This window comes from Myotis yumanensis, unplaced genomic scaffold (assembly GCF_028538775.1).
Source record: "Myotis yumanensis isolate MYYU_CA2020_CCGP unplaced genomic scaffold, mMyoYum1.0.hap1 SCAF_10, whole genome shotgun sequence".
In the NCBI taxonomy this organism is placed as follows: domain Eukaryota; kingdom Metazoa; phylum Chordata; class Mammalia; order Chiroptera; family Vespertilionidae; genus Myotis; species Myotis yumanensis.
Genome location: NW_027223761.1, coordinates 62551534 through 62578626, shown reverse-complemented (window position 1 = coordinate 62578626; position 27093 = coordinate 62551534). Strand labels below are relative to the sequence as shown.

The 27093-nt window shown below is 38.5% G+C and overlaps 1 protein-coding gene across 1 annotated transcript; it reads right to left on the bottom strand.

Moving 5' to 3' along the window:
• Positions 1-4631: 4631 nt before the first annotated feature.
• Positions 4632-26325, bottom strand: ANGPTL5 (angiopoietin like 5). The gene is made up of 8 exons (XM_070426917.1): positions 26233-26325; positions 24243-24387; positions 22074-22177; positions 21141-21234; positions 17725-17825; positions 14972-15092; positions 10399-10584; positions 4632-4951 (listed from the first exon to the last, which is right to left on the bottom strand). Exons 1-8 carry the CDS (start codon positions 26323-26325, stop codon positions 4632-4634), a joined length of 1164 nt encoding a protein of 387 aa, XP_070283018.1.
• Between the last annotated feature and the right edge of the window lie 768 nt (positions 26326-27093).

Sequence of the window (27093 nt, the reverse complement as noted above, 5' to 3'; positions counted from 1 at the left end):
TCGGGAGGTTGCGATGCCACCCTCAGTCATGCTCAGGGTAGGACCGATTGGGGGGTTGGGACACCGCCCCCTGTCACACTCAAGGCAGGGTTGATGGGGAGGTTGCAGTGCCACCCCCTGTCACCCACAGAGCAGGGCCGATCAGGGGGTTTGGGCACTGTCCCCTGTCATGCTGATCCTGGTGCCGGGAGCCTCGCTGCTCCGCTGATCCCAGTGCCGGGAGGCATATTACCCTTTTACTATATAGGATAGAGGCCTGGTGCATGGGTAGGGGCTGGCTGGTTTGCCCTGAAGGGTGTCCTGGATCAGGGTGGGAGTCCCCACTGGGGTGCCTGGCCAGTCTGGGTGAGGGGCTGAGGGCTGTTTTCTGGCTGGCAAGTGACTGAAGCTTCCAACCGCTCCTTGTTTTCCTTTTTTTTTTTTTTTGTATTCTGGGCCAGCTTTAGCTCTGAGGCCTCGCTGCTGAAAACATCGATACAATGTTGCGGTCTGGCTGGATGAATCCCGGCTGAATGAAAGCCTGTTTCTGGGGTTTTGTTTAGCTTCTTATTTGCAACATAGTACATAGTTGCTTAGAGTTGCAGCTGAGAGGCAGGCAAGTTAGGCGGGGAACGTTGGAGTCCGCAGTCACTGGAGCAAGTGAGCCTCCCTGCTCGCTTCAGTGCATGGCTGCCGGCCGCCATCTTGGCTGACAGTTAATTTGCATATACTCACTGATTAGCCAATGAAAAGGGTAGTGGTCCTACGCCAATTACCATGTTTCTCTTTTATTAGTGTAGATAGTTGTTATACAATATTATCCTATATAATAAAAGTCTAATATGCTAAGTGTCCAGTTGACCCATTGGCCATTCAACCAATCAAAGCGTAATATGCTAATGTTATGCTAAGGCCACTCAACCACTCACTATGACATGCACTGACCACCAGGGGGCAGACAGTCAAATGGTTGACCAGTCTCTATGACATGCACTGATCACCAGGGAGCAGACGCTCCAACTGGTAGGTCAGCTTGCTGCTGGTCTCTGGCCAATCAGGACTGAGCAAGATGTGCTGGACACACCCTGGAGCCCTCCGACAGCCCCTCCCCAGCTGGCCAACCTCCCGTGTCCTTCCACAGCCCCAATGGTGCACCAATGGGGTCCCTTGGCCTGGCCTGCACCCTTTTGCAATCCGAGACCCCTTGGGGGATGTCAGAGAGCCAGTTTCGGCCCTATCCCACACGCAGGCCGAGGGACCCACTGGTGCATGTATTCGTGCACCAGGTCTCTAGTATCAGTTTTATTAGCTTCAGGTGTACAATAGCAATTCAACATTTTTATACCTTGATTTCAGCACATGATACCTTCAGCAGAAAGCCCACCCACACCTGTCAAACATCTGACACAGAACTGTGAGCTAATAAATGAGTGTCTTTTAAAGCCACTAAATTTGTGGTCATTTGTCACACACTAATTTTAAAAACTCATATATTTGTAATACACTTTCATAATCAACTCATCATACTTCTGGAAGCACTTCAGATTTCTGCAAAATTCAAAAAAAGAAAATCCTGTTGACCTTTTATGGTGCCCTTATTTTAAATTTATGGACTACTTTGGAGACAGGTCTGAATAGTCTAGGGGCTCATTGTCTCCCTTCTTTGGTAGCTTATCAAAGAGCAGGCTCAGTGGATCTGTGCTGGCTCAATGGAAAGAGCAGGTACCAACCACTGAGCTCAGTGGACTCTGCCTTTCAAACAAGATCACTTTGTCAACCCTGAAACTTATCCTGTTACAAAAGCGGCCTCCCAGAGCACACTGCTCATTGAGATAAGTAGGCTCTCCTATCTACCAGCCTATACATTTCTCAGTAAAACCTATGTCATATCTGAGAGTGAGGCAATTTGTGTCAGTGACCTCCTGATACAACCTAAATCCTCCTCACACGTTGTTCCTGCAGCTTCAAACTGTTCCTGGTTCTCACACCCCATCACTCTCCTTCATACATCTGGGGCCCCTTGACATAAGTCTAATCAAAGATCATGCTTGTGTTGCTATTTAAAGTTATTTATGTTTCTTAATAATGCTGTAGAGTTCTTTTAAAATAGGTTATTACTTGTTTTTGGACTACTTCTAAGAACTATAGCTCTCAAAGCTATTATAATGACTTTTTTCCATTTATAACTAATCTATGATGGTTTAGAGCAAAACTTTCAGATCTATATCTCTTTCTTTTGATTTTTAACTGGACACAGTTCCAATGTTTACTGGTGATTAAGTTGATGAAAGAATAAAGTAGTTGTGTTCTTAAATGGGACCATTTACCCAGGAAAGTCCTCAGATCCTGAAAGAATGGATCTATAATGATGTCATTCAGACCACAGGTATGTGACTGAGGCCTTTAATGCCTCCTTCTAACACGTGCGTGCATGCTGTTGCAGTAGTAGACAGCAAAAAGGGGCCAGTTTTCCTCATCTCTTAACTTCTGAGGGTCAGGTCACTTCATTTTGGGGAGTGTGAAGTTCGGGATTATTACCCAAGGTATACCTTCTCCTTTGCAATGGGATTGGGGGCCTCTTAATACTTTTACAGCTTCTCACAAGGCACCCTAGAGGTTATCGTCCCTTCGCCATTCAAAATCATATATATCTTCCCACCCCCAAGCCTAAAGAAAGTAACATTTCCTGCTGCTCTCTGGATCTGTCTTTTCCTTATTACCCCAGCATTTATTCCCATCATGCTTTTGCCTTCAACGTTTCCATGATCGCCAAAGTCTTCATGCTGGGATTAAAAATATGAAGCCCCTGTACTTTGCAGTGCAGTAAAGGAGATTGCCCCTGTGCAAGCTCAGCAAGAATTTCAAGGTCCAGATCCACACATTAGATGTGGCTTACTAAGTAGCAACATGACGTCCTTAATTCGTAGATAGAGTTTCCTGGTGTTCAAATCACTGTAGGTATAAAAGGCAGTGCACCCACAGTTCTACACTTCTCCAACCTGCACCTCAGCTGTGCCTCCAGGGCACAGGAGGCCACGTTCATGCACCTGCAACCTTATCTCATGCAAATGCTGTTACATGATTTATTCACTGCTTGGAGAGTAGATCGAAGTGAAAGCAGTTTTGAACGGCGACCACGTCATTTTGCCCATCCCTAAACTCAGATCAGATCCTAGTTCCTAGCTAGGTCAGCTCTATTCTGGGCTCAGAACTCACCCTGATATCTATATCCTCATATGTATTTTTAAGTTAGTTCTCTTCCCACCTCATTTTTAAGCCAGATCTTCCCCCCTTTGTACATGGTATAATCCTAACTCTGGACAAAGTACTTCACTAATTCTTGTTGTTTCCCTCAACTTTTTTTTTATCAATAACTGTCACTTGGCACAGCATGTTTCCACCTTTAGAGACCACTGATTCATCACTTTTTTCCATTGTCCTTCACTCAAAGTTCATACCATTTCTATTGCCTTAAAAAGAGAAAGATGTAAATGTGTTTAGAATGCAACTGATCAGGATATACATAATAAATTTATTACAAATAAAAATAAAATTATTAATCACAATAAAATGGGAAAACAAGAAGGACTTTATTTTTATAGCAAATTCTTATTACCTATAAAATGTTGTGGAATCACCTAGATATAGTAAAGTTTTTTTAACCATGTGAAGTTTATATATTAATCAGCACAAAGTTTTTTTCTTAGAATTGTCTTCAATAGAAATTATCTGTAGATTACATAGGTACCATTTAGAATAAATATAGAAATAAGTATAATGTTCTCTTCAATTTGTCTAACAAACTATGATGATTTAATGCTTTTTTAAAAGGGGGGAGCACCTCTATGTTCATAACAGCACAATTTACAATAGATAAGACTTGGAAACAGCCTAAGTGCCCATCAGCAGATGAGTGGATAAAAAAAACTGTGGTACATTTACACTATGGAATACTACATGGCAATACAAAAGGACGAACTCTTACCATTTGCAATAGCATGGGTGGACCTGGAGAGTATTATGCTGAGCAAAATAAGCCAGTCAGAGAAAGATAAGTATCACATGATCTCACTCATATATGGAATTTAATGAACCAAATAAACTGATGATCAAAAAAAAACCCAGAGAGATAGAAGCATGAACAGACTGTTGAACCTCAGAGGGAAGGCAGGGGAGGGTGGGTGGGAAGAGATCAACCAATGAACTAATATGTATATATGCACAATGCATGGACACAGACAATGGGGTGGTGAGGCCCTGGGGGCCAGGGGAGGGAGCCGGCTGGAAGAGATTAATGGGGGATAAAGGAGGACCTATGTAACTTTCAACAATAAAGATTTTTAAAAAGGGAGGAGGGGATCCTTTAAATGGACAACAGATTCCAGAAGACATCATAATTTACTTAAAATAAATGTTATTATTTATTATTAATATAGTTAGTAATGAAAAGCATACATAGAGCCATGCTTTCTTTCATTAAAACTCTACAAAATTAAAATTTTCTAATAACACTCTCAACCCCTAGATGTCATCTATAGTTAAATGTTGGCTAAAATGTTTGAAACACTCAGTAAAAAGAGAAACTATGTAAAATCTTTTATATTTTATTTTAAAAAATTATTATGGAACAAGAATTACAATTTAAAATGAAATTACTTAAAATATGGATTGTAAGTTCTTCTGATTTTCATTGAAACAGATTTAATCTTGACAGGTGAGTTGTTTTTGGTCCATGTGCCCCATTGAATTCCAGTCGCAAGCAATTTTCCAGGGAAGCTATGGATGCCATTCAGATTTGCGAGTCCACATTGGTTGAACCACCAGCCAGTGTTGTTATTGAGGTGACTGCAGCTCTTCACAGACTGACCAACGACCAGGCATGCAGGACGACATCCATCATTATCAACATCTGCTGTGCTGAAGGGCATTGCGTTTTGATTATCTTCTTTTCTGAAGCCCCGGAAAGCATCACCTGGGTAAAATAGATCTTGTAAATGACTAAATTTAAAGGCACTTTTTGTAATTTTTAATTGACCTTTATCAGCTTATTATGCAAAAACATTGCATCTAGAAATGAGACTTAAATTATTTTCTACAAGATGTCATATTACAAACTCCCCTCCAGATTGCAATATGGCAAAACCTGATAATAAATTCCTTAGCGTTATAGGGATCTTTAAGTGGATATTTGATATAACATTATAATTTTTTAAAAATCACAATCCAAAATGGAAGTTTGGCTGTGTAGATTTATTCAGCTAATTTAGGCCAAAGATGATGGTGTATAGACCTGTCATTCTTCAGGGAAGAGTAATGTGATCATTGTTAATTTAGAAAAAGAAAATAATTTACATATAAGAGGTTTTCATAACACTACCATTTTGCATGTTAGAGAGGTATGAATGAATGTGAAACTTCTGCATTTAAAAAACTTAGATTTGTTACTGCAAAAGTTGTTTGGTTTTATTTATAGGCTACCAAGTTTATATAAAACTAGAGGCCCAGTGCATGAAATTCTGCACTTGCAAGTGTCCCCCACACCAACCTATGCCCTCTCACAATCCAGGAGCCCTCAGGGGATGTCCGACTGACGGCTGAGGCCTGCTCTCCGGCAGGGAGCAGGCCTCAGCCGTCAGTCGGACATCCTTAGCATTGCCACAGAGGTGGGAGAGGCTCCCACCACCGCTGCTGCACTCGCCAGCTGTGAGCCCGGCTTCTGGCTGAGCAGCGCTTCCCCTGTGGGAGCACACTGACCACCAGGGGACAGCTCCTGTGTTGAGAATGTGCCCCCTGGTGGTCAGTGCTTGTAATAGTGACCGGTCATTCTGCTGTTCGGTCGATTTGCATATTAGCCTTTTATTAAATAGGATGCCCAATGCCTTCAAGAAAAAAATAAGCACACTGGTGAAATGTGCCTTTTCTTCGTGGCTCTCCAAATGATATTGGAACTAACTGGACAATAGTTAAAAGAATACAATTTTTAAAGGGCTTACACTGGACATTATATATACCATATCCCTGATAGTCCCAATGATCTTCAAAGATTATGAATCTTGGCCAAGGCAAAGCAGTTAACTAAGTTGCAGGGATAGGAGTCATGTTTTATTTTATAAAATCTGTATAAATAAAATATTCTCAACAAAACGACAAGAAAGCCCACTTTATGGGAGAACATATTTGTTAATGTTATCACCGATAAGGGTTTAATCTCCAACATGTATAGGGAACTCATACAATTTAACAAAATGAAGATAAACAATCCAATCAAAAAAGGGGCAACGGACCTAAATAGACACTTTTCAAAAGAGGACATACAGAAGTCTGAAAGACATATGAAAACGTGCTCAAAGTCACTAATCATCTGAGAGATGCAAATCAAAACAACAATGCGGTATCATCTCACACCTGTCAGAATGGCTATCATCAACAAATCAACAAACAACAAGTGTTGGAAAGGATGTGGAGAAAAAGGAACCTTTTTGCACTGCTGGTGGGAATGCAGACTGGTGCAGCCACTGTGGAAGACAGTATGGAGTTTCCTCAAAAAACTAAAAATGGAACTCCCATTTGACCCAGTCATCCCACTTCTAGGAATATATCCCAAGAAACTAGAAACACCAACCAGAAAGGATATATGCACCCCTGTGTTCATAGCAGCATAATTTTCAATAGCTAAGATTTGGAAACAGCCTAAGGGCCCAACAGCAGATGAGTGGATTAGAAAACTGTGGTACATCTACACAACGGAATACTATGCTGCAGTAAAAAAGAAGGAATTCTTGCCATTTGCAACAGCATGGATGGAACTGGAGAGCATTATGCTAAGTGAAATAAGCCAGTCAGAGAAAGATAAATACCGCATGATCTCACTCATTTGTGGAATATAGTGAACAACATAGATTGATGAACAGGGACAGATCCAGAGACAGAGAAGCATCAATCAGACTGTCAAACCTCAGAGGGAAGGTAGGGGACAGTGGGGGTAAAGGGGAGAGATCAAACAAAGGACTTGTATGCATGCATATAGGCCTAATCAATGGATACAGACAACAGGGGGATGAGGGCATGAGTGGCCTGGGGGGGGGGGGGGGTTATGGGGGAATGAGGTCACATATGTAATACCTTAATCAATAAAGAAATTAAAGATTAAAAAATATTCTAATTAGTCCCATTGTACCTAGATTTCACCTATAGGTAATCTTTGCTAATAAGTTTGAACTAAATGTGAAGCTATGCAAAATCTTTGAAGAATTCAAAGCCCATGTTTGTTTCATTATGCTTCCAAACATTTGGCATCTCTTGAGATACTAGTATGTCTTTGAGGAGTTGGAGAACTTGATTAGCAGTGTGATGGCCTATCCCAGGGGTGGGCAACCCCTGGCATGCGTGCCAAACATGGCACGCCAGTAACTTTTGCTGGCACAGGAAACCCTCTCTTATAATCTTCAATTTACAATTTTTTTCTTAATATCGACTTTTTTATTTTTCAGATAAATTCAGTGTAGGTGCATCTTAGATAAATAAATAATTTTACATAACAAGTTATCTTAAAGACCATAGACATGGATTGACGAGAGAGGGGAAGAGCAATTTCTATGCCTCTGCCTTAACTCTCCCTGCCTTCCTAGATCCGACCAGTGTTTTGGTTTCATCCACATACGCTTGTGAATCTTTGTTCTCAGTGATGAATTTTGTTAAGTCTCATAATAGGAGTAGCCTGATGGATGAAAGTAGTAGCTCGTGCATATCTCTGAAGGTCACGAAATATAAACCTGATGTAAAATCTCTGTCATCAGTGATGCAGCAGTAAAAAGTCCCACTGATAATATCAAACGGAGTCATAAAGTCTTTTGTCGGACTATCAGTGTACATGTATACATGAAAAAATAAATGTATTTTTCATCATCATATACTGTGTTTTTGTCACTCGAATGAATTTTATTATTTCTTCAAGGTTCTTCACATACATACACCTTAAGAGATATCAAGTAGGTGTAACATGTTCTCAAAAAATTAGGGTTGGCATTTTGAGTCAGATTTTGCTGGTTTTGGCACACACTCACAAAAAGGTTGCCCACCCCTGGCCTATCCTATACCTATACACAGAGTCTCGGATTCTATTCTTCATGGTAAACAAACTGCCCACACTGCAAGTATTTGCAGAGAGAATATATTTTCAACACCCACATGGTACAATGCCTTTCAGAAGTTCAGATGAGAGAGACAGTACTTATGGATCCTCTACAGATTCTCTCCCTGGAAAAAGTCTAATCATCAGAAAAATCATATGCCAAATCAGCTTCTCTCTGGATTATATTTAAGAAGTTATTTTAAAAATATCATGCACATGTCTATTTGTTAAGAAAGAGCCCATTAAAACTCAACACCATGTTTTCTGTTAGAGTGTAAATAGACACTAAGGGTTTACAATAACCCTTTATCATTGAGTGTTTGGTGTTATTTAATATTTCAATAACTCTGAAATGGCTCACATAAATCATTGGAGGGATTGGATGGATCTCACTCAGATTATCAGTGATTACTCATTCCTCCAAGCAGAGATCAGTGGTTCTCAACTATAAAGATGCCAACATATCCATCTATGAATGCACATACCTGGGCCCCAGTTTACTGACTCAGATTCTGCAGGACTTTCAAAAGCTTCCCAGGTTGAATCTAACATTAACCCCTTGTTGAAAACTACCTTTCCTTCATGATTTTCTGTAAACAACAATTGGAATCATTTTCTTCCTCCTTTATTTTTTCATGAGCAACATGTTTATTTTCATCTGCTGATCTCTATGACAACTGAATTGGTATATCTTTTGATTTATCTGTTTTCCTCATCTACATGTCTATAAAATCTAATCATCTTTAAATTGGATTTATATCTATCTTGAGATTAGTATACTGTACCTAAATAAATAGCATTTATTCTTTAATTACATGTAACTTGACGTTTTCTTTAAATAACCAAGCAGAGGAATAATGAACCTGAAAATCAGACAGCATTGTGAAAAACACATTCCTATTTCAAAAAAGTCTTTCCATTCACAGCATATAGGACGGTTAATGCTCTCAATTGATTTCTACTTTATTCCAACAAAATTAATTTTCAATAATACATTTTATATAATATTTTAGTAGAGCAGAAAGTTGCTTTAAATATAGTCTGTTTGACTTGTTTTCTCTTTCATTGGGTTGTAGTAAAACAATATAATAAATTTTTCCTTCCTTTTAACCCCCAAAGCTTTACTGAAAAGGAAAATGGGGGCAGGGGGGCTTGAAACCTAGTTCAGTATCTGGTTATAACTGTAGTCTTACTTCCCCACTCTGACTGACTTGGGCAGAGCTGCAGAGCCTAACCCCAGGGCCCTGCCACAGCTGACTTGGGCGGAGCTGCGGGGAACCTCAGGGGCCGCCACGGGAATAGATAGATAGATAGATAGATAGATAGATAGATAGATAGATATAGATATAGATATAGATATAGATATAGATATAGATATAGATATAGATATAGATATAGATATCAGGGACTCCCCACTAGTTCAGTTCTGGCTTTGGATCCAGAATTCCCCTGGACCAGCAGATCTGTGAAATAAAAGTTAAACTTTCCTCCCTCAGAGTGCTGGCTGATCAGTCTCCTGTGCATTCTGCCACAACATTATCAGTATTCTGTTTTCAGTTGTATTTATCTACCCCTCTATATTATGATCACTTAAAGACTTGGGAGTATATATCATTTCTTTTTTGGATTTCTAACACTAAAAATACATAATGAATGAGAACCATGATGAGCAAGAAAGAGTTGAATTTCATATTTCTTAACTCAAATTTAAAATTTTAACATAAATTTATAAAAAATACAAATTTAACAGAAAGTACTTTGAAGTTCTAACAAATTAAGTTTATTTGTAAAGGAGTAGGTGTGCCAACATATAGTGAAAAAACACTAAACTAATTATTCTATCAACCTGAGTTCTTGCCCTTGCTCAGATGTGATGAGCTGGGAATCTTGGGCAAGTCACTTAATCTTTCTGTTTTTCTTTTTCACCTGTAGAGTGAGAAGAGTGAAGATCAGCTCTAACATTTATGACTTCTAAATGCCAGCCTCTCTGGACACAAAAATGTAAATAATATTTTCCAAGCCTAACCCACAGGCTCTCTATCTAAAGAATCAACGAAGATTACATGTGGTAAATTGTTTCAAAGAGTATAAAGCACTGCAAAATACACGTGGTGCAATCATCATAGCAGTTTCAAAGCTCAAGACCTAGCCAGTTTTTCTCATTCCTAATTTTTCCTCTTACCAGTTATGTGTCATATACCAAGAGAAATGCATTCCTTTTATCTTCACCTAATTCTGAGTCAGTTATATTTAAATCCTCTGGATAATTTTAGGAATAAAAAACTTACCAGCATTTCCTGAATACTGTCCTACGTGCATTTTAAAAAATCTTGTTTCATCCTCTAGCCAAAAATTATCATACAAAGCATAAGCCAATGTATCATCTTCAGATTCCAATGCCACATGCAGCATAAAACTGGTATTTTTCTGATTTACTATGTAGAAAATCTTTTTTAGACCTAGCCAAAATTCGCCTGTAAAATAAAAACACAGCTTTTTAAAATATATTTTAATACAAATTAGAATAACCCTTTATCATTGAGTGTTTGGTGTTATTTAATATTTCAATAACTCTGAAATGGCTCACATAAATCATTGGAGGGACTGGATGGATCTCGCTCAAATTATCAGTGATTGCCTAATTCGGAGAGAAAAAAACTCCCACTTCTACTTCGCTAGACTGTGGATAACTAGACTCCATTTTATTTTCCCAAATTAAATTCAAAAAATCATTTAAAGGTTAATGAAGTAAAAAGTCAAGTTTTACCTTAAAACATGTCAATAAAAAGTCAGTTGAAATGTTATAGCAAATAACAAATAATGTGTACTGGTAAATATAAGAGGTCTAATCTCCAAATTGGCACCTTTTAATGAGACGTTCCCTGATAATGCTCAGTTGAAATAATTTTTTTCTGTCTTTGAGAATAATGCTTTGTGAACAAATATTTCTTTGTTATAATGCAGCTTGTGAATTACCTACAAATGGAAACATAATGTAATAACATTGGAGTATCCCCAGATTTAGGGTCAATATTTCCAAGACAACTGTAGATCTACTGAAGGAAGTAAGGGTCTAGTCAAAATAAACTTCAGAGAGTTGGGGGACAGTGTGACAGCATTCAAATTCTTAAAACTATAGCTAAGATTCTAAGTCCCTCTCCAGGGCTAACAGGGGTATTTTAGCTACATACCCACTTGGAATTTAAAATTATCCTGAAGAAGTAAGGGAAGAAAGGGTGTACAGGAAGTAATAAAGAAATACAGGAAATAAAATGGGTCCTCAAGGGCCTGTGCAGTGTCTCAAATCTAGGACTGTCCATTTTAAATCCCCTGCAATCTCTCCCCTCTACCATCATCCCAAATTTAAGACGGAATATATTTAACTTAATCACAAGTTGTTTAAAATATATATGAAGTATAAAGCAGTCTGTTTGTGTGAAATAAATCAGCCTGAAGACCATTTTGTCAAAACTCATATAATTTCCCCAACGAAACAAGCATAATGTAAGGAAGATGAAAATTCAAAGGCTGAATTCAGGAAGAAACACTCACTGGAAATGTAAAGGTTAATGCTGAGCTAATACCAGTATGTTAACTACACTCCATAGCATGGCAGATATTTGGCCTTATACATAACATTTTATTACATTTCATGTCCCTCCTAAAATCACTGGCATTCAGTGCTAAATCCTTGGATGACATTATTATGGGATGCTAACGATTTAAATTATAACAACAGTAACTTAAACTAACATAAAAATGATCAAAATCACCTGCAAACATTCCAACCAATGTAAAATCTACAGTATTCAGAAATACTGATATTTCTATTCACCAGCAAAAGTTATGCTGTTGTGTGGCAATAATGTAAACAGATTTTACAATCAACCTAAGGTTTACATTTTTTAGATTTTGAATATAGTGATTTTAATTGATATTTTTATAAAACACTACTCCCAGTTCACATTACTCGAATTTTTACAGCCACATACCTAAATTCTCCATTTAATTTACTTGTATAGACACAACACACATCTGAAGAATTTCAAGGTTTATGAAAACCATGTCCATACATTTTTAGTTCTACAAATAGTTGTTGAACACCTGCCAGAACTCTTCTGGGTACATAGCAGATACTTAATAAATACCCAATTTAGAATTTTCACACAAATCATATTTCAACAGGTATCTAAAATTAAAGATTTTCAAATTCCAACTAAAGACCTACTTATCTACACTAATAAAAGAGAGACATACTAATTAGTGTACGACCGCTACCCTTCCCATTGGCTAATCAGCATATCCTTATGCAAATTAACTGTCAGCCAAGATGGCGGCCGGCAGCCCTGCACTGAAACGAACAGGGAGGCTTGCTTGCTCCAGTGACGGCTGACTCTAATGTTCTCCGCCTGAGTTGCAGGCCTCTCAGCTGCAACTCTGAGCAACTATGTACTATGTTGCAAATAAGAAGTCAGCCAGGTTCAGCCAGCCAGACCGCAACATTGTATCAAATACAGGAGGAAAAACAAAGGCCAGAAACCGGCTTTCAGCAGCCGAGGCCTCAGAGCTAAAGCTGGCCCAGAATTTAAAAAAAGAAAAGAAAAAAAGGAGCTGTTGGGAGCTTTAGTCACCCGCCAGCTGGAAAACGGCCCTCAGCCCCTCAGCCAGCCTGGCCAGGCACCCCAGTGGGGACCCCCACCCTGATCCAGGACACCCTTCAGGGCAAACCAGCCGGCCCCCACCCATGCACCAGGCCTCTATTCTATATAGTAAAAGGGTAATATGCCTCCCGGCACCGGGATCAGCGTGACAGGGGGCAGCGCCCAAACCCCCTGATCACCCTGCGGCTCTGTGAGTGACAGGGGGCAGGGCCACAACCTCCCTATCTGCCCTGCTCTGTTCGTGACAGGGGAAGGCGCCCCAACCCCCTGATCAGGTTGGGGCAGGGCCACAACCTCCCTATCCGCCCTGCTTTGTGTGTGACAGGGGGCAGTGCCCCAACTCCGATTGCGCTGCGGCTCTGTGTGTGACAAGGGGGAGCTCCTCAACCCCCTGATTGGCCCTGCGGCTCTGTGTGTGACAGGGGGAGCTCCTCAACCCCCTGATAGACCCTGCTCTGTGTGTGACAGGGTACGGAGCCCCAACCCCCCTGATGGGCCCTGCTCTGTGCGTGACAGGGGGCAGTGCCCCAACCCCCTGATTGGCCCTGCTCTGTGCGTGATGGGGGCAGTGCCCCAACCCCCTGATTGGCCCTGCTCTGTGAGTGACAGGGGGCAGCGCCCCAACCCCCTGATTGGCCCTGCTCTGTGAGTGACAGGGGGCAGCGCCCCAACCCCCTGATCGGCCCTGCTCTGTGTGTGACAGGGGGTGGCGCCACAACCTCCCCATCAACCCTGCCTTGAGTGTGACAGCGAGTGGTGCCCCAACCCCCCAATCGACCCTACCCTGAGCATGACTGAGGGTGGCATCACAACCTCCCAATCCGCCCTGCTCTGTGCATGACGGGGCGGCACCCCAACTCCCCAATCAGCCCTGCTCTGAACCCGACCAGGGGCTGCACTTAGGGATTGGGCCTGCCCTCTGCCACCCGGGAGCAGGCCTAAGCCAGCAGGTCGTTATCTCCCAAGGGGTCCCCCCTCCCCTCCCGAGTGTACAAATTTTTGTGCACTGGGCCTCTAGTCTATATATATAAAAGCCTAAGCGACTGGCCAACCAGCTGACTGGCCATCTGGTAGCTATGACACACACTGACCACCAGGGGTCAGACGCTCAATGCAGGAGCTGCTGAGCTGCCGTGACTTGGCAGCTGTGGTTCTAGGTGACACACCTGGAACCAGAGAGGAGGGAGCCCAATTCCAGGGTGCAGCACCCGAGAATCACCCTCTTGCAATCCAGGACCCTTTGGGGGATGTCAGAGAGCCGGTATTGGTCTGATCCCTGCAGGCCTGGCCAAGGGACCCCACTAGTGCATGAATCCATACCAGGCCTCTAGATCATTGGCTCCCCACTTTGGGTCTGGCTCCCCAACAGGCCTCTAGCCCATTGAAGAGGTCGTGGGTCTGGCCCTTACAGAAACTTTTTGACTCAATTAGCTAAATGATGAGATGTGCAGGACCTACTGGCTGTGGCCCTGACTTCTAACGCTTGTGCCGGCCCACCTGCTTAATATCGATTTCCAGTGGAGGCAGCAAATTTTCCCACTACCACTCTCATCTGGGAAACTGGCCACAGCTTCCCTCCTTCTGGGCGGACAGCAGCGCCAGCAGGCAACCGCCAGGGAGGGAAGGAGGCGAAGGAGCAGCTCAGGTGGGAAGAAGGAGGTTCCTGCTGCCACAGGACTCCACCTGGGCAGAAGGGCCTGGGTGGGAGCCTGACATTGGCAGAGTCCTGCCTTAGGCCAACTAGATTCCAGGCTAAGTAAATCCTGTTTGCTAAATAATTGCATTTTGCAGCTAAATGCCCATAAGTCGTCAGTGACCACCAAACTTAGGGTAAAGTGAGATGAAAGAAGTGAGACATAATATTGGGAGAAGAGAGGAGGGAGCCCCATTCCTGGGTGTGTCACCCCAGAATCACCCTCTTACAATCCAGGACCCCTCGGGAGTTGTTGGAGAGCCAGTTTTGGCCCACTCCCTGCAGGCCAGGCTGAGAGAGCGCCCCCCCTCCCCCACCATGCATGAATCCATGCACTGGGCCTCTAGTTTTAAATAATTTGTCATATTAAGAGAGAATGATTTAGTCATATTTTTATATTCACAAGCATTTACTATTTTCTTACTAACAATTTGACCAAGAGACAGTCTATAGGTGTAATACCAAAAAGAAGAAAAAAAGATAAAGGAAAAATAAATATAATTTGACCTAAAAGGTCACCAAATCCATCCAGATAATCACACCACAACCTTTGGAAATCAATTCTCCCATCAGTCCTTTTCTGTATCACAGTCCATCCACCTCCTCTGTAATCCATGTCACACATTACCTAAAATAGACCCAGAAAAGACAAAAATAACATACTATGACTTTCATCCTTTCATATAAAACTCATATTTCACCCTTAAGCCTAGAGAAAGAGAAGATGCTTCCACTGAAAGTTTCAATGCAATAGTATATTAATATATTCAATTTACTGATGCAGAGACTATACTTCCGTTAACTATAAGTTGTATTATGATAAACTAAATTCTTTGTAGAAATTTAAATGTCATTTCTATGGGTTCCTGTATCCATCATTTTTTTTTAACGTATAGGTGTTTGTAGCATTTTAAGGTTATTCTCTTATCCCTTAACTCTGAATATTTTTCAGTTGAGTAATAAGAGTACCAATACGATGTGGTAGAGTGATGTATTTCTTGACAAATTAACTTTTCCTTTGAATGAAAATGTTGATTTTTTAAAATACAGTATTAAATATTTCCATGTACCTGTCTTTGATTGTTCTTTTCGCCAAAAGCCTGGGAGGACTGTGTGCAGGCTGCAGTTTTCAGGCACAGAGGTGTGATCTGTGTCCCATCTCAGCAGGCACTCATAGGTGTATCTTTTGGCACTGTGTGAAATTTTGTTTCTTTGTTATGGGGTGGGGCCACAACATTAGTAACAAAGAAACAATTTCCGGAGGATGAGGCCCAGATATCAGGATTTTAAAAAGATTCCCAGGTGATTCTAATGTGCAGCCAAGGTTGAGAACCACTGCCCTAAGAGGACAATGGCAGGGAGCCCATAGCAGTGACATGGGGGGATCAGAGCAATCCTGCCCATTAAAAACTTCATGCTGCATAGAGAGCGGAGGCGTGGAGGAAGCTAGGGAACAAACGCTCTCCCACAAAAGCGGTAATTGTGCGTCCCGCTCTTCAAAAATGAGAAGCCTTCCCTTTCCACATCGGCCCTGGCCCATTTTTGAATTAAATAATTTAAAAATTATTTCCCGCCTAGTTCCTAATCTTTTGACAGCTTGTGAATAGGTGTCAAAAAATAATGTGAGCAATTCTAAGAAAAGACATTGCTAGTATCTACTTAGAAAAAAAATTATTTTATTGGTGTAATAAAGACTATCAACAAGGTGTGATACCACTCTAATAAACTTTCTTATGCATAAAGAAGTATCAGAGCCCTAGCCGGCTTGGCTCAGCGGATAGAGCGTCAGCCTGCGGACTGAAGGGTCCCAGGTTTGATTCCAGTCAGGGCACATGCCTGGGTTGAGGGCTCGATCCCCAGTGTGGGGCATGCAGGAGGCAGCCGATCAATGATTCTCTCTCATCATTGATATTTCTATCTCTCTCTCCCTTCCTCTCTGAAATGAATAAAGAAATATATTTTTTTAAAAAAGAAGTATCAGAAAAATTATATATATAATATATATAAATATACAGAATTTCTGGTAGAAATTTCTTCTAGAAATCCCACTATAGAACTACTGAGAATAGACATCAATGATTTATTTCATTCAATTTATAAATGAGTCAGCTTTTCAATGTCTCACTTTAATTTTTTTTTAATTGTTAATTTATACAATCACATACAAGCACTTGTCATACAAAAAAATATGCAGGAAAGGAAATCAAAAGTATTTTTAGTGAGCTCTAAGGCAAAGCACACCATTATTTTCTAATATTTATAAGCTAATTAAAGCAAGTAAGTGTTTATATTGCACAATCTGCTTACTGTAAGGATAATATAAGATCCTGCACCAGCCCAGCTAGCATAGCAAGTGGCTGAGTGTCACCCTATGAATCAGGTGATCACAGTTCAATTCCTGGTCAGGGCACATGCCTGGGTTGCAGGCTCAATCCCAGTGTGGGCATTCAGGGAGCAGCCAACCAATGATACTCTCTCATCATTGATGTTTCTATCTTTCTCTCTCTCCCTTCCTCTCTAAAATCAATAAAAATATTTTTAAAATATATTTTATTGACTTTTTACAGATAGGAAGGGAGGGATAGAGAGTTAGAAACATCAATGAGAGAGAAACATCGACCAGCTGCCTCCTGCACACTCCCTACTGGGGATGTGCCCGCAACCATGGTACATGCCTTTGACCGGGATCAAACCTGAGACCCTTCAGTCTGCAAGCTGAAGCTCTATCCACTGAGCCAAATGGGTTAGGGCAATAAAAATATTTTTTTTAAAAAAGATTTTGAGCCCTGACCGGTTTGGCTCAGTGGATAGAGTGTCAGCCTGCGGACTCGGGGGTCCCAGGTTCGATTCTGGTCAAGGGCATGTACCTTGGTTGCGGGCACATCCCCAGTGGGGAGTGTGCAGGAGGCAGCTGATCGATGTTCCTCTCTCATCGATGTTTCTAGCTCTCTGGCCCTCTCCTTTCCTCTCTGTAAAGAATCAATAAAATATATTTTTAAAAAAAGATTTTGAACCAAAAGGATTTACTTTGAAAAGTATAACCATGAAAACTCAAAGAGAAAAGTGAAAGATTCTGTAGTCCCTTTACACGTTTGTGGTTTGAGCAAAGAACTTTAAAAAACAAAATTTGAAACCAGAACTTATAATAACTTATTTAAAATTTTTCAAGAGATATGTTAAGTATTAAAGTAATTAAATATTAACATTAATTAATGTGGTTGGATATTTATCCTATTTCATATAATAAGGGAAAACTTTACCTCAAATGGGTAGCTAGATCCTTCTGGATAGATTATGTATAAACCGCTTGGTGTTTTGGTGACAGAGCCAACAGTATCTTTAATATCAGTACAATCTAAACCTAGAAAAGTAAAATTAGTTATTTAGGATATTTTCAAGTGTACATTTAAGATAATAACTTTACTGTAGAGAATTAACAGTACTTTGAAATGATTACAAATTCCACTAAGGATATGATGATTTTAACTCTTGGAAGTGAAAAATGATCTCAATTTTAGAAATAAAGAGAAAACACATGGAAAGACTGGGATTAAAGAATGTATGCTATATTAAACATAACATCATTGTTAGTTATTAATATTTGCTACTGTTTAAAAGTTTCATTTGAGATCAACATTTCTTTAATATATTTTATAATTATACATTCTCTTGCCCAATAAATAATGCCTTTTTAGGAATCTAGGCTTATCTACAGGGAGGAGAAAACCCAAAGGAATTATGTAGATTAACTACTATTAACATACCTTTGACTACTCTATTCAAAACTTCAGAAACTTTGATGTATTGAGGACCACTATTACAAGCAGCAAAGGGAGAGAAGGGGAAAATCACTTTCTTCACCAAGAAGAAGTTATGCTTGAAGCCTGCTCTGTTGACAACAGAATTGTAGCACCCTGTAACCACCCTCCCCAAAGCATTCTTCAATTGCCAGGGAATTGTAAACATACTGTATTTATGTGGATATGGATATTACATTTTACTCTACAATACTTTATTCTGTATTACCTTTTATAAATCTAATAAAATAAACTCAACCCTCACAAGTGTCAATTACCCAGAAAAACAAGCACATGAAAGCTTAGGACTCCAGAGCCAAGAGCCTGGGTTAGAGTCCTCGTTCCTCTCCTTACTAATCGAGAACATTCGCTAAGTTACTTAACCTCTTTGCTCCATATGCAATATAATAATGATAATTACAATAATATCTACTTTGTAGTGTTAGCCTGATGATTTACATCCAAAGGCTTTATGTAAAGCACTTAGCACAGAGCCTAGTACACAGTAAATGCTCAAAAGAGGTCATCTACAAAAAAAATTAGCCATAAAATTGTTTGCTTTCCCCTTCATTTCCAGGAGATATTGATTTGTTGCCTTTGTTCTGAATTACTGAGACATTCTTATAATAAATGTCTGCTCAAAGATATGACAGAAGTTTCCAGGGAAAGACTGATCTGGATTGGAATATCTTCTTTGACATCACCATCCATATAAGTGTGAACATTTTACATAGATTTTTCTGGGCTGCATATTCCTCATCTGATGATAATCACCATCACAGCATTGCCTTATACTGTCTTACTACACGTCAGGCAATATTTTAAGAGCTTTGCATGTATATACTCACTTAATCCTCACAACCACCACATGAGGTAGGTATTGTCAGTTTACAGATTCGGATACTGATATTAAGGAAACAGTGGGTGAGATCTGAAGAAAGCAGTCTGACATTACACTCCATGCTCCTCACCACCATGTAACACTATCTACCTCTTGGATGGTTATGGGAAATAAATGAGATACAATAAAGTGAAAAAAGTAACAAAATAACGTGAGAAAATGTTATCCCTGTTCACATATGTTAATCCCTGACACATAGTAGATTCTAAGTAGCTGTTTATTCTCTTCCCTTTGTAAGGAAAAAAGAAAGATCGTACACTACTAGACCCTCAATAATATTCATCTACTTGGAATTTTTTATATTAATCTATAAATGTAAGATTTATAGGCATTTTTTCTTAGAAACCCAAGCTTCCAGGAATTACTATATACTTTTAGTACAAAAAATGTTAAATCCTGGTTTATTTCTGTCTTCACTGATACAGCTCCTAGGGCACTTGAAACTAAAGAGAAAATGAACAAATGGGACTACATCAAAATAAAAAGCTTCTGCACAGCAAAAGAAACCATTAACAAAACAACGAGAAAACTCACTGCATGGGAAAACATATTTGCCAGTGTCATATCTGATAAGAGCCTAATCTCCAAAATTTATAGGGAACTCATACAACTTAACAAAAGGAAGATAAACAATCCAATCAAAAAATGGGCAAAGGACCTAAATAGACACCTTTCAAAAGAGGACATTCAGAAAGCCAAGAGACATATGAAAACATGCTCAAAGTCACTAATCATCTGAGAGATGCAAATCAAAACAACAATGAGGTACCATCTCACACCTGTCAGAATGGTTATCATCAACAAATCAACAAACGACAAGTGCTGGAGAGGATGTGGAGAAAAAGGAACACTCGTGCACTGCTGGTGGGAATGCAGACTGGTGCAGCCACGATGGAAGACAGTATGGAGTTTCCTCAAAAAACAAAAAATGGAACTCCCATTTGACCCTGTGATCCCACTTCTAGGAATATATCCCAAGAAACCAGAAACACCATCAGAAAGGATATATGCACCCATATGTTCATAGCAGCACAATTCACCATAGCTAAGATCTGGAAACAGCCTAAGTGCCCATCAGTAGATGAATGGATTAGAAAACTGTGGTACATCTACACGATGGAATACTATGCTGCTGTAGAAAAGAAGGAACTCTTACCATTTGCAACAGCATGGATGGAACTGGAGAGCATTATGCTAAGTGAAATAGCCAGTCAATGAAGGAAAAATACCACATGATCTCACACATTCATGGATAATAGAGACCATTATAAACTTTTGAACAATAATAGACACAAAGGCAGAGCTGCCTCAAACAGATTGTCAAACTGCAGCAGGAAGGCCGGGGAGGGTTGGGGTGCAGGAGGGAGGGGGGTAAGAGATCAACCGAAGGACTTGTATGCATGCATATAAGCATAACCAATGGACATAAGACACTGGGGGGTAGGGGAGGCCAGGGGTTTGTCAAGGGCGGGGAAAAAGAGGACACATATGTAATACCCTTTGTAATACTTTAAGCAATAAAAAAATTAAGAAAAAAATGCTAAATCCTGGTTTATTTCTGTCTTTTTTCTTTTTCTTTTCAAATTTTAAGTCCCAATTTGAAATGTTTCTAAAATGTCAAAAATACTTTTATAGGTGGAGGGAACTCTGAAAATTCTTTTCTTCTAGCTAAAGATTAATTATAATAAAATATAAAGGGGAGCCCAGAATTCAATTACATAAAACTATAGTATTTTCAACAGATTCAGAATATCTGTATACAGCCATGGCTTTCAAAATGTCAGAAAAGTTTCCCAATTTACGAAAGTACACATAGTGTGGGTTGAAATTTGTTTAATGGCAAATATTACTCCTCCAGTCTGTTAGATAATAGTGAGCTGTACTGTTGAAACAAAACTTCTAAACGCCCCAACCTATCCAGGAAAATTTTAAGCAATAAAAGAGAAATATGAAAAGGTTGAAATGCCAAAGTTCTCACCATGTGACTGAACCGGTCTGTGAGGAAAAGGATCCAGCTGTTTTCTAAACACTTCAGAGGTCAAAAGGAGAACTCGATTCATGAGCTCGTTAACCTAAACACACACGCACACATTGAAGCAAATTTATATTTGGACAGACTTCCTTTAGCTGAATTCTATAACTAATATCTCTAAGCTTCTTATAAATCCATCTCTGAAACACATATAATGGCCATATTTCTACATTGAATCCTTTACTGTATTTTAAAAAAGCAGTAAAGGCATAGCTAAGTAGCAACTGCCCTTGCTTTTATCTGCCTATTTCTGCACTTGACTGCTCTTGCCAATCAGTTCTTGATATCTTGCTTGAACCACTGTTGTAGTTCCCTATCTGGAGTCTCTCTTCCCTTCCTCTACTCCCTCTGAAGTCATCCTTCACACCAGCTGCCCATCTAACCATGTGATCTCGCTGCTCAGACATTTGGGTGACTTGTTGGTGTGGCATGATTTAATTCCTGTTTCTTTTAGTCAGTGTCTCTTCTACACCCTTAACTCAACAGACACTACATCACTGCACCAATGTCCAAGTATTCTGAGAATACCGTGCCCTACCCTCTTACCCACCCTTGACCTTTGAAGCATCTATTCGGCTAGAAAGGTTATCCTATCTTGGATCTTGGATACCTTTGTGTCATTCTGACAGCATTCAAAACATTTCCAGTACATTATTCTGCTCTTCTGGACTGTGTTACCCTTAAGTAAAGGTCATTTGTTGTTGTTGTTGTTGTTGTTGTTGTTACTTTCTGTTTGCCTGAGGCTTACGATGGTGCTTCCAATATAGGAGACACTAACTAGATGTCTGGACATGAATGCATTCAGAAAAGTAAATTGTACTTCTAGATAACTGTGTCCTTCTGCAAATACAGTAACAACATGATACCAAAAATTCATACCTGATTAGATAAGTAATCCAAGGAAGCTTGCTGCTCATCCATTATATTTCTTAGTAGTTTTTTGGTACTTCGTGTGTAAGAAATAATAGAACTTTGCAAATTTCCTTAAATCATAATAAAAAGTGTTTTCTAAATATTAGACTGTTATAGAAACTAATTACAATGAAAAATAATAAGTTTCACATAATTTTGGACAAATATGTAAACTACAATATCTGTAAATACTCAGAATTGCATATTCTAGTTAGTGTATTTTTTGTATAACTCAGGAAGAACCAAGAATGCAGCTGTTTTAACACTTCTTAATGAAGTTATGCTTCCTAATAATTTAGATTACCCCCCAAATAATTTAATCTGATATAATTGAGAGACAACATTCTGAATATCAATTTTCACTTTAGAAGACGAGAGGTATAGAAGCAGGAGGTCCAAGACTCATTGATTCTTCCTACATGAGAAAGTAAAAGGCAATAATCCCCTATCATGAAATTTAATATTAAAACCTTTCTTTTAATTTTTTATAATAATGCTACATTTTTATATAAACAAATTGCAAACACACATACATATACACACATCATAACTGTTGGTCACAAATCTTGGTTGGTTGGTTTCTGACTGAGTTTTCACTATATATTTTCCTTTTAAAAATGTTTTCATTTTTAAATAAGCTTGCTGATAGAATAGTTGCAAGGAGAGTACAAAGAACTTTTTCCTAAATTATTTGAGAGCATCCCGCCATGATATCCCTGGATATTTTGCTGTGTATTTCTTACAAAAGGGCATTCTCTACAACACAACCATCAAAACCAGGAAATAAACATTGACTGTCATGTATAGCTCAGACCTCATGCAAGTTTTCTCCAATTATACTGAAGATGTCCTTTATAACAAAAGGAACCACACATTATTGCATACATTATTCTTTAAAAATTTGTTTTATTTCTATGTTCCTTTCACTCTAGCAGTAGAGTAACATTAATAATTCTTGATATTTTGAAATCTACCTCACCCAGCCTTCATCTATCTTTTTTTTTTCATTCTCTTATTTTCTATTACAGTCTTCCTAATTTTAGACATCTGTCTTTTTTTAGAAGAACTTTTTTAATTCAATGTATTGGGATGATTTTGATTAAAATTATATAGATTTTAGGTGTACAATTCTATAATACGTTATCTGTATATTGTATTGTGTGTTCAGTCAAGTCTCCTTCCATCACCATTACCCACCCCCCTCCCATACCCTCTTCTACCTCCTCCCCCCCCTCTTTCCCTCCAGTAATCATCATACTATTGTCTGTATCTATGAGTTTTTGGGCGTTTGGGGGGGTGGGGTTATTTGTGTGTGTGTGTGTGTGTGTGTGTGTGTGTGTGTTTGCTTAATCCCCTCATCTTTTTCACCCAACCCCTCTTCCCTTTGACAGCTGTCAGTTTGTTCTTTATCTATGAGTCTGCTTCTATTTTGTCTGCTGGTTTATTTTGTTCTTAATGGACAGAAGGTGCCACTCCCTGGTTTGAGAAACCTGAGACACCTGTGTTACACATTGAATTAAGCGCATTAAATTGAGTTTTTCATACTTTCTGACCAAGGAATTACGGCCCTGTAAGAGCTGGATCAAATCTTCCACTTCTGATTCCCCTTCTTCACCCCACCCCTCTGTACATATAATAGACCATGACAATTACTGCATTGTTACTAAATAAGTTCCAAACAAAAATTGAGATTTTAAAACTTGTTATGCTTTGTTAAATAAATTGTTGTAAATTTGTATTACACCTTTTGTAACAGTTATTCAGTATTAATAAATCCCCATCTCCCCCCTCCCCCCTCTGACCCATCCCACCCCACCCCCATAAAGCTAAGGTGAAATTTCCTACTGTCACAAATGGAATTAACAACACAGATAATACTGCTATCAGTGCCCTCTGGCTTGCCCCTTCTTTCTGTGGTGTCTTGATGCCAAAGGGGCTATTTAGAAGAAAGATTTCTTCATTTACCAAATATTTATTAAGCAGCACTATGTGTCAAACACATAAAACTACCAGATTAGGATAATCAGGACATATATAAAATAGCCCAAACAAAAGCTAAGGCATATTTTTCCCATGTCCACCCTAGAAATAATAAAATCATATACCTTTATAATTATGGTTATTTGTAATACTTACTACACATGAAATGTTTTTCTTCTCGTGTAATTTTAATTTTAATATCACATGGTTCCTCACATTCTTCCTTATAAATAGTATCATTTCTCTTACTTTCATCTTTTATATGAGATACATTTTCTACAATGTTAACTACTGGAGAATCCTTTATAATAAAAAAAAACAGAAATAAGAAAAAATATATGAAGCATGTTATATGGTCTAATTGCACAATAAATAAAAAGACTAAAGGGAAAAGATGAGATGTAAGGACATAAAAATGATTATTAGAAAAAAAAAACCATGTTAATAAATTGGTTAGTTCAAACTTCCAGAAATAAACCTTATGGGTAGATTTGGAGTATGAATAATAAGTGTATGTTAATTCAGTACTTTTGTTCTCTTTTCTTCTCAAATTTCAAAAGGACTTACAGTCATCCCTTGGTATCCACAGGGATTGACATCCAAATCTACAGTTGCTCAAGCCCCCATGTAAAATGGCATAGTATTTGCATAGAAACTATACATATCTCCCTGCATACTTTAAATTATATCTAGATGACTTATAAAGCCTAATTAATGTAAATGCTGTGTAAATAGTAATGCTGTATTATTTAGGGAATAATAACAGATGAAACCATCATAGGCCTAACTACATGATAAACATAGCAACAATGTAACTCTTTCCCTAAATATTTTCAATCTACAGTTAGTTGAATCTGTGGATGTAGAACCCGTGGGTACAGAAAGCCAACAGCACTTAGGGTCTGCGGTCTATAACCATGGCTGTGTGGCTTTAACGTTTGCACATTTGGGGGTGTGATACCGTGCTGAGCCAACCCCCTTTTAGGAATCTGCAATTTTAAGTTCCTTGAACATGGACTAAGAGGGTTCCCTACAACATTTCTATGCCAAATGGACTTTCTGCCACCAGTTATTAGGAATCATGTTGAGGGGTAGAGGTTGAGGAATGTGTAAGAGAATTGTCACCTTTGTATAAGCTAACGATTTAAAAGTAAAATACTCAGGTTTGAAGGGTAGCAATAATAACAGAAAAAAAGCATGGAATTTTGCTTTGCAAAATCAACAACAGATGTCATTTTAAAAAGCAAACTGCAGCTGTCATTCCAACAATATCTACTCTGTTAGTACTCTGGTTTCTTCAATGTTAAAATACTCTTTGATACGTTATATCGATTTTAATGCTAAGTTATATTTCTTTAATAACAAGCTTTGTCCTCCTTAGACCTGGATATGGAGAGAATGATAAACACATTTTGTTACATAGATTTATTTTCAACTTCTTGCTCCTTCTCTTCTACTCTTATAATAACTGACATACCAGATGTTTTCAAAAACCTACATTCTGGGTTATTTTTTTCAGATTTAAATGAGATTCTTAAATAGTATTTTAGAGAATTGGATTATTAATATTTCTGTAGCTTAACCTTGGAACTTCGGAATTTGGTATCTATAGAGTGGTAAATACATTTTATAATGTTTAAAAATATATAAACCAATATTTAAATATGTAACATTCAAATCGCCATCTCTTCATAGTATTGTCTACACTATATTAAGTTATTACTCTGACATTATTTTAAATAACATTTCCTAACATCCTAGGTAACCACTCACAGACTATATTGGAAATGTGAAAATTTATAGAATAGTGTTTTTATAAGTGAAGTGAATCTTTTTTTTTTTTACTTACCAGATAGTTCATTATCAAAGTTAATCAGAAAGTTGATGGTTAGTTTTTAACCTAGTCCTGCAATTTGAATAAAATATTTTCACAAGAAATAGGTTAAGAGTCGATCCTCAGTTTATGGTTTCCTACATTTACAAATAACATCATTTAAGCAAAGTTTCAACATTTCTAAGTAAATACTTTAATTTTTCCATAAATTATATTGGGTGGTATAATTAATCTTTTCAAACATCTAATATAAGTATTTAAAACCATATAATCATGCTTTCCTAGCTAGAATAATATTGCTGAAATTCTTACCGTAGATTGATGTACACAGTTACCTTGTATAGTTTCTCCACAAATAAAAATACATATATTAAAGAACAAGAGTGAGACTTGGGAAAGATACATTTTTCTTGGAGAAATAAAAAACTTCTTCAAATATCGGTCAGCTCTCTGTGGAAAGAACTACAGTGCATAGAGTCTTCAGTCAAAAATTTCTGGAAAGTGTACAACAAAAACGAAGCCAATACTTACTGGTTTCCATGCCCTCATTCAAAACAGCACCCTTCACATAAAAAACAAGGTAGCTTCTAGAGATGCTGTCATTTGAAGTTATAAATTCCCCTTTTTTTTTCACTACAGGTATTCATTATAAATCCATGCCTTTTTAATATGAGCAATAAATAGCTGGATCATGAATTTATAGTCACCTAGTTTTTATGAGTCAGATGTTTTTTGCATTAGAAAAAAATGCCTTTGATAAGATATACCTCAATAATTATGAGCCAGTTTGAATAAAAATGATAAGTGGAAATAAGTGATGGTGTGGAAATAGTTTTACATTGGAACTATTTCTACAAAATGCTAAGTAGAAATTTAATCAATGAGGACATTCAGAGTAGATAGATAATTCAGAGTTAAAATATGGTTCTAACTGAATTTAGCTATCAATAATGGTTGTATTAACCTTATAAATGCCAAATTTCTAGGACTCTAATTGATGTGTATGTTTTATATCTAGATTGTTAAAACTTAAAAGTTTTTGAACATACGGGAACTATTGTTATTGAAAATTACCACTCTCTGAAAGTTGATAGATCAATGTCTGTGACAAGTCTTCATTTTCCCATACAATGCCTCCTTCTCTTCATTATGCAAATATAACTAAGTCTTCTC